This window comes from Puntigrus tetrazona, chromosome 24 (genome assembly GCF_018831695.1).
Source record: "Puntigrus tetrazona isolate hp1 chromosome 24, ASM1883169v1, whole genome shotgun sequence".
In the NCBI taxonomy this organism is placed as follows: Eukaryota; Metazoa; Chordata; class Actinopteri; order Cypriniformes; family Cyprinidae; genus Puntigrus; species Puntigrus tetrazona.
Genome location: NC_056722.1, coordinates 11,546,416 through 11,561,835, shown reverse-complemented (window position 1 = coordinate 11,561,835; position 15,420 = coordinate 11,546,416). Strand labels below are relative to the sequence as shown.

The 15,420-nt window shown below is 36.4% G+C and overlaps 1 protein-coding gene across 2 annotated transcripts in view; it reads right to left on the bottom strand.

The window, feature by feature from the left end:
- bmp6 (bone morphogenetic protein 6) overlaps positions 1-13,494 on the bottom strand; it is a 33,955-nt gene extending 20,461 nt beyond the window's left edge. For both annotated transcript variants that reach the window (XM_043226405.1, XM_043226406.1), the window contains exon 1: positions 12,464-13,494. In XM_043226405.1, coding sequence (XP_043082340.1) covers positions 12,464-12,842 — 379 coding nt within the window. In that variant the 5' untranslated portion in view covers positions 12,843-13,494. The remainder of the gene's footprint in view (positions 1-12,463) is intronic.
- Between the last annotated feature and the right edge of the window lie 1,926 nt (positions 13,495-15,420).

Genomic DNA, 15,420 nt, shown 5'->3' with positions numbered 1-15,420 from the left:
ACTGCTAAAAGAAGCATGTTTAAAGGAAATCACAACCAAGAATGGAACAAATTTAACATAATAATAACACCCCAATATAGAGTACATAGCTGAATTTAAGTTAATTTTATTACAATTTTAATTTAGTTAAAAATGTAGGAACTTACATTTATTTCAAAAGTACTAACATTTGTTACATCAAAAAAAAGAGATAAAATAATAAATATAGAGAAAGGGTCTGGAAAAAAGCTCTGCGTTGTTCTAATTAGGGCTGATTCTCCATTTCCACCTGTGTAACATCTGTTTCTTTCCTTCTGTGCTATTGTCATTAGCCCACACAGGACAAAATCGAGTGGGCTGTGACCTACAGAGAAGATATGGAAAACCTTCAAAACATACATGAGCACGCACACGCACACACACACACACACACACACATATATATATATATATAGTCAGATAAATTGTCATACAGCTACATGGGCTGGGCAGTCAGGCTTCAGTGTGGTCCGTGGTCAAATGCGAGTCGCACTTTAAATGTTTTCCATCACATCCCCTGAAGTAGTCCGGTGGTCATTTGCATTTGATTCGCTCACCACATCTTGACTTTTTCCTCCCTGCCCACAACCACTAAGAAAAACAAAAGCTCATTTCTATTTTTCTCACCACATCCACTTCCTCCAAGACCAAAGGGGGCGCTACAATGATGTCCATTTTAATTCTACACATCATTTTTTACTTTATTCCAGATGGTTTTGTTCTATGAACAGAAGCTGCTAAAGAAAACTTTGTGCGTGAAGCTTGACTGTAACACTCCTTCCTTTAAAATTAAAGAAAACTTACTTTCTTAATCCTCTTTATCCAATGAGATACATACCTTCACCAAAAAATTTAATTTGGTGTTTATTTACTCACTTTATGACTAAAATAGTAGAGATACAAGTGCTGAGCAACATGATTACTTGAATATTGATTCAATTATGCTGATATCAACCAATTTAATGGTTTTTCACACGGAATTCTGACAATGGCCCGCTTTCCGATTTCATAAAATCAATTTTACTAACATTTTCTACAGAGTACACAGTGTATACTATATTGTATGTGTAGACTTGGAGCAAAACAAGTCACTACCAACAAGTTTCTGTTAAGTATTAAGACATAATTTATATCTAAAGGTTTTTAATTATTCTGCCCAATCCAAAATCAAGTCTACCACAAACTTGTGAGAAAAAATGTTGACCATACACAAAGCCTGCAATTATTTCCTACATCTCTGCAGCACATGAAACATTGAGAACTAGATGATTTGAAAGCTGTCTCCTTTAGTTTAACCAATAAAAATGTGCTGTGAAGCCAGGCATGTGAAGAATCCATCTGTGTTTATGTAATTATCTCCAGAATCCCCGTTCACATTCTCTTCCCCCACAATCTAATTGTTCCAGCTTCTGTAATGAAAAGCTACCGCGACTCGCTTGTGATCTGTATGACTACACTTGCTCTTAAAAAACGTAAATGATGTTTTAAACAATTGACCAAACCTACCAAAACTCCTTTAACCAAACATCTTATAACCCTGGGGTTATGAAAGCCTGCTCTAGAACAGAGATTGTGGTTTCACAGGAATATTAAAGGTGTTTAGCAATAGATAAAAAACCAATCACAAAAAGATCTTCTGAGAGAAATTGAAATGAAAAGTAAAAAAAAAAATTTAATTAATTAATTTAAGGTAAAATTATGGTGAATGCTCTTGTGTGTTTACCCTTCATTTTTCTGTCTCGGTCTTATCTTTTTGCTGTATGTTTTGGGACAACTTGGGCCAACCAATACAAGTTTATGTGGTGTTATTTCCATAGGTGGACAAGTACACAGAGTTCTAGCTTTTTGAAGCTTTTTAACATTTAAAGATTGTGTGTGAACAGTGAATCAGTTCTGTCAGTGTGTTGGCATTGGAAGCTGTAACATGTCCAACATAGGCTCAATGGAAAAGTGTTGCCCGCCCCCCCTTCCCTTTTTAAAAAAACCCTCCAAAACACACACCTAAACATATAGTCACTGCAGTTGCAGACCAATAGTTGTATTGCCATCCATCACATTTTTTATCCTTATCTTGAGCAGAATAGGCTACAGTTGAAATTATTACAATGCCAAATTTCTGATACAACAGAAATTTCACAATTCTTGATGGCAGTTTTGATTCCACAACAAAAAGTAATTCCAGGCACTAACACTAGGTAAATAAAATTCCAATAGTACAGTCTTACATTGGTCATTGCATGTGGATAAAAGACCAGGGGTTTTGTATTCAGGAAGCTGGGAGATGGCAGGGGTTTGACACAGCATTCCCTGGGTATTTCCTACAACCATGATCTAAGTCTCTGACCCACGCAAAGCATCAAAGGCACAACTACAGGAGTCAGAGCTCTGAGCAGAGGTCAGAAAGGGGTGCAATAGTTTATGACAAACCATAGATGACACTGTCATAAAGATCCATCGTTTGGTGTGAACAGTAGGAAAGAGACTATAGAATGTTACAATCTTACTAGATATTAAAATATGAAAAACTACATTTTAAATTGGAATTCATTAACTAGTTAAGATCATTAAACTTCTCTTTGGAGTACTGCATTCTAATTGGTCAGTGGACTGTTGTCCCAAACAAGTTTTTTTTCCTACATAGCTGTGCTAGTTTCAGGTCTCTCAAATCCCTTCACACTCTCTTTGTTCTCACATAATTCAATAATTTACACTCAAATCAATATTTCATGTCCATTTAGTTATAATTTTTTTTTATTTGGAAAGTTTCCTTGTAATATTTTCTCTGCTTCACATCAGGGACTGTCAGGTTTATTTTGCATTAAATCATCCTGTCAGTTTTATTTTGTGGTACTGACCTTTAGGAAAAAATTATTTTTATAGTTTTATGCTGGACCAAATCTTCATTGGACTGATCTGACATTTATGACGGGAAGAAATGAAATCTGTCTGCATTACTCTGTATTTGCAGGATACTAAAAAGAACAGCAGTAATTTGTGATAATTGCGACTGCTAAAAGATCTCTGATGTCTTCCAATCTCTTCATCTCTGTAACCTAGCGCCAACTATCTGAAGCAAATCATCATGGTGAATGGCCACAGTCAGTTGGCCATACCTGCATGTCAGTAGCAGAATTATACTGAACAGAGAGGAATGTGTGTGTGTGTGTGTGTGTGTGTGTGTGTGTGTTTTCATCAGTTTAGGCACAATCAGGTTAACTTGCTTTGTGTAGGAGAATGTATACTTTAGGTTCTGCATATGTGGTAGGGAAACAGACTAACAGACATTACAAAAGTCAGCTGTTCTGCCTTTAACAGGCGTAAAACAAATCCATTTTCACTTGAGCGCCGACACAAGCCAACGACCTGTCAACAAATATTATAATGTCTTTTTTGTATAAGGAGGAAATTCCATAAAATGGAGGAAATGGTCTGGAAAATAAACATTCCCATTCTTTCCTTCTTTTCGGCATATAGAAACATTAATAAAGGCATAATCCATGAGAACAGCTGACAAAACATTTTGGGATAGACTAATGGTACTTTGTGCTTTGGCAACCTCACAAAAGAGATATGAGAACAGTATTACTAGAGTGTAGACCTCAACACTCACAGCCTAGAAATGACACAACAAAGATGCTTGGACCTATTTTCTTAGAGACAAATATGTTATGCAAAACATAAACAACCTCTGTCTAATTTTGAGCTTCAGAAAACTAAGCCACTCTTTATTAAGTGAATTACATAACAATGAAAAATTGGGCTCCAGTTACTGTTGTATTATTCTTTGCTAAAATATGGTTGTTACCAAAATTTTAGAAACAGGGCACATTTTTCATTCCAAATTTGATTCCATGGCCAAAAATAAAAATAAGATTTCTAGCATGAGTAAAACAAATTCAAACAATTACTGCAGTACGTGAATATTCACTAGTCACCCACTTTTTGATGGTGCGCATTGAATCTTATTATATGAGGAGATACCAACCTCTGGCTCTAATATTGGAGGAACGGCAACAACAGCAACTTTCATCATATGTGCCTAGTAAATCAATCACATTATAACTTTAATGTCAATTAATCACATTTGAAGTTGTACAGCCTTTAATCACTGTTTGCAGACCATAAAAAGTAAGAAGTTGTGCTGTAAGCTCAATATTAACTGTCAAAAAATAACTAATGTCATTTTCTCACAAAAGCAATTAAGAATTCTGAAGCCTCTTCTTCGCTAACATCCATTACATTTTGTACTTATTTATTTATTTACTGATAACATTTGAGCAGCAGATCTTAATTCCAGTCCTTGTGACCCTTCACTGGGAATTTGACTGACAGACAATCTGACCAATCATACAGCCAAACTGATATTTTGTCCAACAAACAAACAGAGTAGATTAATGGTGGTGGACTTAAACTTGGTGTGTTTTCTTGGTGTGTTTCAGCAGTTGAATCTAGATACCATTTGATGGTCCTTCATGTTTATTTCGTGCTATAACTGGTAGAGAGGAAGAGATGATTATTTTATGAAGTATTACAGTGATCTGCCACAAAACAGTATTTTAAAAAAATATTGTTTGAAGGCTGAGACTTTGTTTCATACTAGAAGTAATCCACTCTGTTTTGTCTGTTTACCTACACAAACTGCATGTTGTAACATTCACTTTAACTGGTACAAACCAGTTCTAACAGATTTGGGGAAAAAAAATCAACAAATGAAAAATTTCCACCGGTGCTATATCACCCAATCCAAATTCAAAGATCAAGCTTAGGGGTTTGAAACCTTTCATGACCAATTCTGGCCACTGAAGCACCCCAAGGTGGTGTTTTTTCCAACACTTAGGAGGTTGGAATGTCAAATTTTGTCTTGATTTACCTCTGGTGTTTATTTTGAGGCATTGTGTGCCGCGTCTCCTACAACAACAGCTACCTGTGTTTCTATGTCTGCGTGAGCATGCCAGGCAGAGAGACCTGTTAGAGCCATCTGTGTGTGCTGCAGCAGGTGTGTGTGAGCTCAGGGCTGGCTAGAGACACAGATTTAGAGGAGGAAGTCTGTGTCAGACAGCAGAGATGGATCTCCCCTAAGGGATCTGATAAATAAGGAAAAAATATCTTTGAAAAAGGAAACGCAGCTGTTTCCAAAGGAGAAGTCAAAATATTGGTGGCTTGCATTCCACAGCAGCAAGTACAACAGCCAAAGCCTTTCTCTCTCTTTGATTGTGTGTATTCTCTGACATCCCCTTCCACAGTCTTCTTCCTCCTGGAATCTCCAGGTAGGACATGTTTTAAGTATAAATGCTAACCAATCTCAAACTCAATTAGTCCAACATCTTGCGCATACTGTTTATTGCTTAATTTCTCCACCTGTGAATGCCGAACTCAATAGACGTGTTTGTATATATTTGTATATTTTTCAAGGTTAGCACATTCAGCTTAAGTTTTTTATTTTTTTCACTTTGTCTGGTTGTTATTAAAAGTTAAAACAATGTAACTTCTGTGGATGACTGATTCAGCACAACACGAGACACTTTATTGAGCTACTGACCATTTAATGAACACAAATTCATTGCTGCTTGAAGAAAACAGTGAAGCCATAAATCTGAAGCACTCACACATTTCCTATTCACTCATGGAGGGCACTGGGTGACATTCCGCCATGGGCGGAGAGAGTGTGTGTACAAGGGAGAGATCGGTTTCTTTCAGAATTAGGTTAATCCTGTTGAAACACAGGAACTAAATAATTTTAAAGTTCTTTTAATAGTTTTAATAGTTCTTGAATGTCTGCATTCTTTCACTGATGTGGATGGAACACCTTTATAATACATGTAACAGACCAGTGGTGTGTAGTGAAGTTCTGGAGAGAGGAGGCAAAGTTCTCACTGTTTCTTTGTTGTTACTGTTGCCATTACTTTGATTTTGTCGAGAGAACAGATTCTGATATACACCATACTCACCTATCATCAAAGTTCTCGTTATGAAAAAAATAAACATTTTCTTACAATCTTATCACAGTTGTACTGACAACATACATTATGTAACTATAATATAATCTGGGTAGATGCATTACACATAAAATTGGCATTAGGCTACAACAGACACTTTATGACATCAATGTTATACTTACACTCAAAACTCATTGTAATCAAAAACTGACTGTTTAGAATTCTTTCCAATTGCAATCTAATGTGGATTTTAGTCATTTAATGAGCCACAAATGTGTTATTTTAAGCATTTTAGAATAAGCTAATTACTACACCTGTTTAACATTTTGTATAAACATAATTTATTATTGTACAATTACATGCTGTCATAATCAGCTTCAAATCAAACTCAAATCAAGGAAGGTGAAGGTGAATTCCAATGCAACACTTTTAACAGCGAAGGAGTGTAGCAAAGATAGCGCAGATAGTAAGACTTATGTAGCATTTATTATTTGACAACTGATTTATGATAGAACATTAAATGGCATATGTAATGTTATAAGGAATGATGTTGGTATAATTTAATCATTGAAGCGTTTAAAAATATCCATACGTTTAATCATACTTGTATGCCTAATATTCCAAAAATGGCTCTGTTAATGGCTCTATAAATTACATCAATAGTTTTAACAAATTTTGTAAAATTTTGTAAAAATGTTAATATGATACATTAAGACACTTTTCTTTCTTTTTCTTATTGTTAAAATGCCTTACTTTTTTAATCACTCTGACTAATATTCTATTTCATTACATCGTGTGGCGATGGCTCAGCTGTGACGTCACCTAGGGGTCAAAAGTTAACCCAAGAGGATTGGCGGGGAGGTCATGCTCTGCTGTCCGCACATCTCTAACTTTGTGCACGAGCGTTTCACTTTCAAGCACAGACTTGGTTCAAGCCTTGGCTTTAGGAGTGTTTGACGTCAGGCCATCAGCACGCTAAAGAGAAAAATACCACACTTGGCTTAAAGGAATAAGCAGGGGGTGGTGGTGTGGTGTGGTCTCTTTTTTCTTCTGTGAGTAATTACTCAAATGTTGACGTGAGACTTCTAAGTGGCTACATGGTTGTGATCCATCCAACAAGTGATTTATCATGTAATCAGATGTTGGGTTTGTGGTATCTTCTCACATCGGTTTAAAAAACGCCTTCTTATCTGACTAATTCACAGCCCAGAGGCGATTGCGCGGCAACTTTTATTGTCCTGAGATCCTTATTTATTCCTTATTCAATATGATCCCTGATAAAACAAGATGCTTCAGTCAAAAAGAGCAGCTACCTGCAGAGAACAGCACATTCCTGAGAACTGATCGCAGGAACCGGTGGCCGTGGGGGCATGTCTGACGGCTATGGCGTGAGACGCAGAGATAGCATCGGGACTTCACAGCTAAAACTGAAGCTAAGGACGTTCCCTGAAAGAAGCTTATCTCCTGACCTCACAATCATCAACTTCAGCGTGTCTGTTTAACTGAGATTAAAACCTGCATTCCATGTCAGATAATCACTGTCCAAAAATGTTTAGTCCAGAGAATGAGGGGATCTGGCCTCAGGCTAAAAGAGAAGAACGAAACAAAAGCCATTTTGTTCATTAAAACGATGAATGTAAGAAAGTAGCATGTGTACAAAGGCTCAGAAAAATGCAGTGTTTAAAGACAAGTATTGTAACTACACCCTTCATGTCCTGCACACATAATGCTGCTTAAAGTCAACCTGAAATAAAAAGGGATTCATTTGTACTTCAGTGATCAATACACATTGCCGCAATTCATCAGGATGTTTCAGGAAAAACTGCACATGTCGTCCAACCAATATGTATGTATAGGTTGTTTGCACAAATCTCTGAAATACGACCCATCAAAGCATACTACAATTGCTACACTGTTTTGTACTATTTTATCTGCATTGTAATTTGGGCCTTGTGTAGATGTAAAATGTAAATGCGCTATAATTTATGATTTTGCAGGATTTTTGTGATGCTTTCATTAGTTTTACACCCGTTGGACGGCACCTTAAAGGTATATATACCTATAGAATCGTTTTTTGTTGGAGGACAGGCTGAAACTGGAATATTGCATAAAACATTTCCTTCCAATGAAGCTGTCAATTCCCGCTAAACTGAGGCGATAAATATCACTATGAATATATCATATAAATTATTTGCATCTCAGAACAAGCAGACAAAACACAATAATTGCAGACCTTGATTTTGCTGAGGTATTTTAGAAAGACCATAACAACATATAACACGGGATAATGCTGGTTAGTCAGGTTATCCCACCTAATTGCACAAGTCACATGACTTGTTTGATCTGCATTTAGGAATTTATTTGGTAAATGTGTTCAAATTATGGTTTATCTGCATCCTACTCAAATGTGCGCATAAGTGTTTTTTGCCCATTTTTAGAATTTATGCACATCTTGCTGTTTGAATCAGTTTTTTATTCAAGATTCCAAAATGTGCAAAAAAGTAGGTGGATGGAAACGCAGCTACTAACTTTTTCAACTCACATCCCTCAAAGTAACCACTTTTCAATGACTGATAAAATCAATATTCTCTTTCATTCAATTTTTTTTATATATCATATAAATTGATAGTTATCACCTGAATTATAATAAATATACCATGGGGGAAATTCAAGAAGAGATTTGAAATCAGATTTTTTAAAATTGCATTCGCTGCTTTTTATTTTTTTACAACAACATAAAAAATACAGCTTTAAAGTCAACAATGTAATTTGGTAATACTTCTGTAAAAATATATGAATCCTGTGAATCAGGTTATTCCAAAAAAAAAAAGATTTAATGTATGGAGAAGTAACTGGATGATGGTGGTCTCTACATGACAAAAAGAATGTTTTCAAAGTTTAATGCATTCTGATGGTTGGAATAATAGTGTACTTGCACTGAGATTTTAAATAGTTCAGTGTCAATTTCATGATAGCTTGGCTTAAATCTGATCATGCTCTCAGCTACCATTCTACCAATCTGCTGCTAAATGACTAATTGCAAATGTGCTAATAATAGTTCAGTACTGCAGTTTTATTTTTTCCCCAAAATGAGTGCAAAAATGTCTGCAGACTTCATGTGTGCCATTAGTCTCATTGGCTGCGTGTTTTCAACAGTTCTTATCAGTCTGCTGAGTCACCCTTGAGAAAATCCCTTTCCTTCTTTACGAAGCTAAAGCATAACTCAAATTCTTTCCTTAATTTCCATGTTAACGCCCGCATGCAGACTAGAAGTGATACAACCCTCCTGTGTCTGTGATCCACGAGCGGTCTTTCAGAAGAGGTCATTTATGTTGTGCATAACCAGCCAACATCAAACAATTCATTGATTGATTGCGGTCAACTATGTGATAAAAAGTTTAGGAACACACTGTGGTGCAAAACAAACAGCTCAAGCCAGATTTGGAGCTCAGCATACTGGAAGACATTATAAAGAGCGGACGAACGAAATGAAAGATCATTGTGAAATGCAAGATTTATAAAGTTATAAGTAGCTAGGATTGTCTAGACCTTGTTAAGCTCCTGAGAAACCCCCTAAAACTCTGTGTGGGTCACTTTTTTCTTTTTTACAGGTCCAAAGCGAAGAATATACCTGTGCTTTCTTGGGTGGCTGTTGACTTTGCTAAGTGGAGAAATGACAGCTGGGCTCTAGTCAAGAAGTGCGCTGTGGAAAAAAATGAGTTGAGAAATGCGTATGTGTTTGTATGAGACAGTTACAGGAAGAAATGTGAGTGAGCATAAAAGACCCAGGTGGAAAAGGCAATGATGGACCAAAGGAGAGAAAACAGGAATGCTTTTTTTCCCCATGGATTTTCCCTGGATTACTGGAAGATCCCCCTTTATCCAGAAAAAAAGACAAATACACAATATTACCAGTGCAAACAAGAGATGGGAGTTTCCTCAAAATTCTCTGTGCCAAGAAAAGCTTAGGGCATCCTCTACCCTTCTATAAACAGAGCAAGACTGGTCAGGAAGAATTAGGAACATCAAGAACGCTGAACGTTCCTGAATCTGTCACAAAGATTACTCAAACTCAAATCCGTCAAAATCTGAGTTCAGCTCAAGTGAACATCTGCATGCAGCATGATTTCTTTTTCATGCTTTCATGAAATTTGGGTATCATTTACATAATATAATATATATTTAAATGTACTAAATTGCAGCTTCCATCATTAGAAATGTATAATCACAAATAAGCATATTTATCAATTTTGTAACATTATATAATAATGCATTTAATAGTATAGCAATAAAGTATTATTTCCACACTAAGTACTCACTCACTGATGAAACTTATTTCCAAAGCTTATAAAAGAGCAAAAAAAACATAATATATCATAAGTATTGTCATAGGGCATGTTTGTATCAGTAATAGGCAGAAATTTAACTCTGATCATCTTCCCAGTTTTCAAATATCACATTTGCAAATATTCCAATAAAACAAGTTTTAGTGTTTTACCTAAAATTTGAGAGCTACATTAGAGGGGAAGTGAATGACCTATTGTACAGCTTTGGGAAACCTGCAGTATAGTACTTTTTAAATGTTTTTATTTATTCTTTCACAATATGAAAAAAAACAGCAGTATGAAAATTCAGCTTTACAATCACATAAAAACTTAAAATTAAAATGCGTGTTTTTTTTGTTTTTTTTACATTTCCACTTATAAAAACACCATCAAAAAAGGAAATATGTACTACTGTTCCTATATAGTCATACGATGATTCACATAGGATACATTCACTATTCAAATGTCTGTGAGAAGAAGCCTGGCTATTTCTGGATGTGATACAACACTGGTCAGTTTCTGTATGCCAATATGCTTCCTTTTTCTCCTTCCATTTGGAGCTTAGTCATAGGTTTTCTAGACGGACGACTGCAGTAAATGACCATGAAGAATCACCACTTGAATCATAGACAAATCACATAAAACAAGTTATATGACTTCCCTTACAAGAGTCTAGAACAAAGCCATATTAAAATACTAGTGCAAAATGATCTGTCCTGTCCTCAGATGTCCAATAACTTTGCCTGAAATGAGTCTCTCACAGACAGTGCTAATGTAAAAGCCACTTCAAGCCAGTCTCAGGTAACACAGTACCGGTCAGCTGATGTGAAATTCTGCTTACCGTACTTCTACGCAGAGCCTGATGACATGTGTCTGTCAACTGACTGCAGAAAACCACTACTAGATCAAGAAATACCACATTTATTGTCTTATAAAACATACTGACAGAAACAAATGAGCTTTGAAATAAACCCAGCTAACAACTAGAATGTCGCAACTTACACAAAAGTATCTCTGGCAACTGACCCAACAATTGGCCCATAGCTGCAGTGAGCTGAGCCAGAAGAGTTTGTATTGTTATAATTAACTTAATTGGGCAACTCCTGGCCCCTGTAGAGGGAAGTTCACATAAACAAGTGAATCTTGGACACAAATACTCCCTCCATTAATGAGGTCTGTGTTTACTGAAGCAAACCACACAGAATCCCTGAGCATAAACAGACCCGTGGTTTGACACTGCGCTCGGGGTCACTGTGAGCTTGATAGATGTCAGTTAAAAAAAAAGTGTTGAACGGTCATTTCCAATAAAACTCCGCTGACCACCACCACCATTCATCTGGTACTGATGAACACATGACGGTACTCCAAGGTACGTTAATTACCACGATAAATGAGCAGATAAATTTATATTCATATTTTTTTCTTAATGAGCTCAAAGAGACAGTCCTCGACAATACGATGTGCACTCCAGTGAAAGTTTGTTCTTAAATGCCTCAGTCCTACAAGCTACAGTAAACATTGGCTCGGAAAAAAAACTAAACAAATCGAAAACATTATCACTCCAAACAGCATAATAATAATAAACATTTTGAAACGATAGCCTGCGCATTTAAACTATTAAAATGTACATTTGGGGAGGGGGGAGAGGTCATAGGAATAAAATTAATTATGAAAAATATTCATGTATTTGCATGCAAAGGTTTTACAAAAATATGTGCATTAGACCATAAATTGTACAAAATGTACCATAAATTATAAAAAAAAGAGCATATCACAAATATATGTTTGCTCAGAATAAAAATAAAAAAGTTCAAAATTAAGTACAGTTTTCTGAGCCATTTAGCTTTTAGAAAACGTTTTTTAGTTGATGTATGAAGTCAGTTCTCCTGAAGTTCACCCAGGTGTTAGATGTCTTAACAGAGCAAACACAGGTGTAGTTCATCACGTTAACTATGAACACAGAAGTTTCTGAATACTAAGTAAATTAAAGTATATAACATTAGTAACATTTCTGTTAAATATTTATTTGAAAAACGTGTAGTTGACTTGAGCAACTCGGTTATAATATAGAAAGCACAACAGAATAAAAAAATAAACTCAAATAAACTCAAATAAAAAAAAAAAAACTTTAATTACTTAAATTCTTAAATTCATCGAAAAAGGAAATGAAAAAGTTGATCTTACCTAAATTGACAAAACTCATGACCATGTCCGCGTCATGCAGGAACTCTGTGTCATGAAGTGAAGCTAAAGCGGGTCTCGTGGTGGTGAACAGTGATCTGTACTGATCCACGTCGCTCTTCTCTTCAGTGGACATGCTGTTGTACAGATCCAGCATGAAGAGGGGTGCTGAATTATATTTGCCGCTGTTTACATGCGGTCTGGGTCTGTGGTTCAGTCCCAGTATGGACAGAATCTCTTTCTGCATCTCTCTCTTCTCCTGAGTCCGCAATCTCCGATGCATGAAGTTGGGCTGAAGCTCAGATCCGTCAAGTACAGAGCTGCTACCTGCCAAATTAAAGCTCCACAAGAAGCCCAGCAGAGCAAACCAGACGCTTGTCATCTTTACATCCAGTCTGTGATGATGATGAGGGTGTATTCACTTCTAAATATAAAATCACTTTGGAAGCCAATGTTTTTCCCTCTTCTCTTCTGCTTCAAGCCATAGAGCTTGGTTCTCCAACGGTTGTTAGGTTCAGCAATGAACCCTTTTCTTATGAAGGATCATTTTGCTTATATGGCTCATGATTACATTATAAGGTCTTCAGATCTGTGCTGGTTTCTGGGTTCTTTACAGCACTAGTGCGTAGATGGTTTTCTGAAAGAATATAAAGTTTTTAAATATGTTATTCTATGGCATCAGGCTTTAAAGCAGGCTTTGAACTCTAACTGTAGACTATGTAAAACAGTATTATCCTGTGCAAAAAAAATGCAGCTGTCGTCCAGGTCGTAAAATCTCCATCAATTCTTCGGCGTGATGCTTCGCTCTGGACAGAAGAGAGCTGGAAACTTCTGTGTGTCCCATCAAAAGTTACTGATGAGTGTGGTAAATAATTCACAACGATGAACTGAGAAAAAAAGTTATCCGTCACTTCTCCAAGAAATTATTTCCTTGCGAGCTATGTATCTCCTCCGTTGAGTTCTTTGATTTGACCTCAGATTGCTCCCTACAGAGGGTGTTTGTAGAGTGGACAGCGCGTCTGTCTCAGAGGCTTTTAAATAACGGAGCTGAAGCAGGTAGACGCGTCTCGAGCCCGCCCCAGTGCTCGCGTCCAGAGGTGGAGCTTTAGAAGACAGTTTTAACATCCTCAAAGTCGTCTTTACGTACACGTCTACGTGTCTTCTTTGTCAATGTAGATGACAATTTCAGGTGTCAGGTGTCTACAGTTAGCCTGCGAGCGACGCGACGCGGCCGTAGTCTAATAAGCTTTTAATAGCGCGTCGACGACAGTGCCATGTACACAGCTTCAAAAGCGTTATGGTTTTGTCGCACAGTCGAAAGGAGTTAAAATAGTAGGCTACTTAGTTCGACGCCGTTTTAAAAACTGCTTAGATAAGACGCACACCAAGTAGCCTACAAAAAAGTAAGCGCGCCTCACGCGTGTGTAAGTTGGTTCACAGCAAAACGGTTACTATGTAGGCTACTTAACTGTCCGTGCTGTACACGAACTTATTAGAATATAGTCAGTTGGATGTATTATACACAGCCTAAAGCAACACAACAAGAGTGTTTTTGTTAAAAGTATAGACGCGTAAACAATGCTATCCTGGCCAGTAAATCTAATTTGTCAAATATTCGCTCGTGAAAGCATACCATAAAAAGGCTTGTAGGTAATTATCCTAGTGATTAAAGTTACTTCTGTCTATAAATGTCACCACGAAATAATACGTAAACTTGCTCTATGAAATCGAGGCATTTTATGGCCGAAGCATGACCCCTAACGACACAGAAAATAACCGCAAGAGTTATGGTTTTAATGGTGTTCGCTACTATTTATTTATTTATGGCACCATGGTAATTGTGTTCTTGTACATAATAATAATAATAATAATAATAATAATAATAATAATAATAATAATAATAATAATAATATTAATACATAATATAATTTTCGTTGAAGTGCTTTAAGTATGCTACTAGAATTTTATGGTAATCAATCAGTAAAAACATTACTGAATGCATGTTTGACAGGTCAGTAGAACCTGTATACTGAACTTGATTATTGTTTTATCTTGTGTAACATCTTGATCACCTATCTTAGGTATTTTTAAAGGAGTTCTCTGATGTTTTATACTACAGACAGATAGAAAAAAATATGCTTGCGGTCAGGGTCAGGTGCATTGCTTTAAAGACGAGACACTCACTGAACTTACTATAATAAGAGAGAGAACTTTGGATGTTTATGTTATGGAGACTGATTTCAGAAAACACACGCACAAATTCACACACTATGTTGTGTCTGGTGAGATTCAGATAGATAAGATGGCTGTGAGTTGTTATCTCTAAGTGGCTAATCTTATCTAGCGAGGCAGAAAAGCATGCATCAAAGAGACACAAACCAATGCCAGCCACCCCCTTCCCTTCCCTTCATCAGTCCAGTCACTGATAGTCCATCATTCACTCACTCACTCAGAGAGAGAGAGAGAGAGAGAGAGACTGGTTGCCGTGCTCTACGAGGACATTCCTTAGGCATAATGATCTAAAAAAAACAACTTTTTTAAAGTGCAAATGTGTGTACTTCACACTTACCATCACACAAAGCTTTCAGCATTTTTGGATTTTCACATTGAAAAAAAAAAACCCAAACTGTTCAATTATTTATTTGCGGTTGCTCTCATGGGAACCAAAAATGTCCCTGATATTCCCCATGTTATTGGAACCAACTGTCCCCACAAGAGAAGCGATACCAGTAATTGTTGGCCTTGTGGAGACGGTTGGTCCCTATAATGTGGGAAATACCAGAAACACACAAACACATTTGTACAGAATTTAAATAAAAAAATAATAGCATTTTTCACAAGTTTTATTTTTTATCTGGGTAAGTACTGATATGTATTATTTTAGTTAAAAGTACCTAATGTGATAAAAGTAGCATTTTAGTACAACAATAATGTACTAAAAGTATTACTGAATGTTGTAC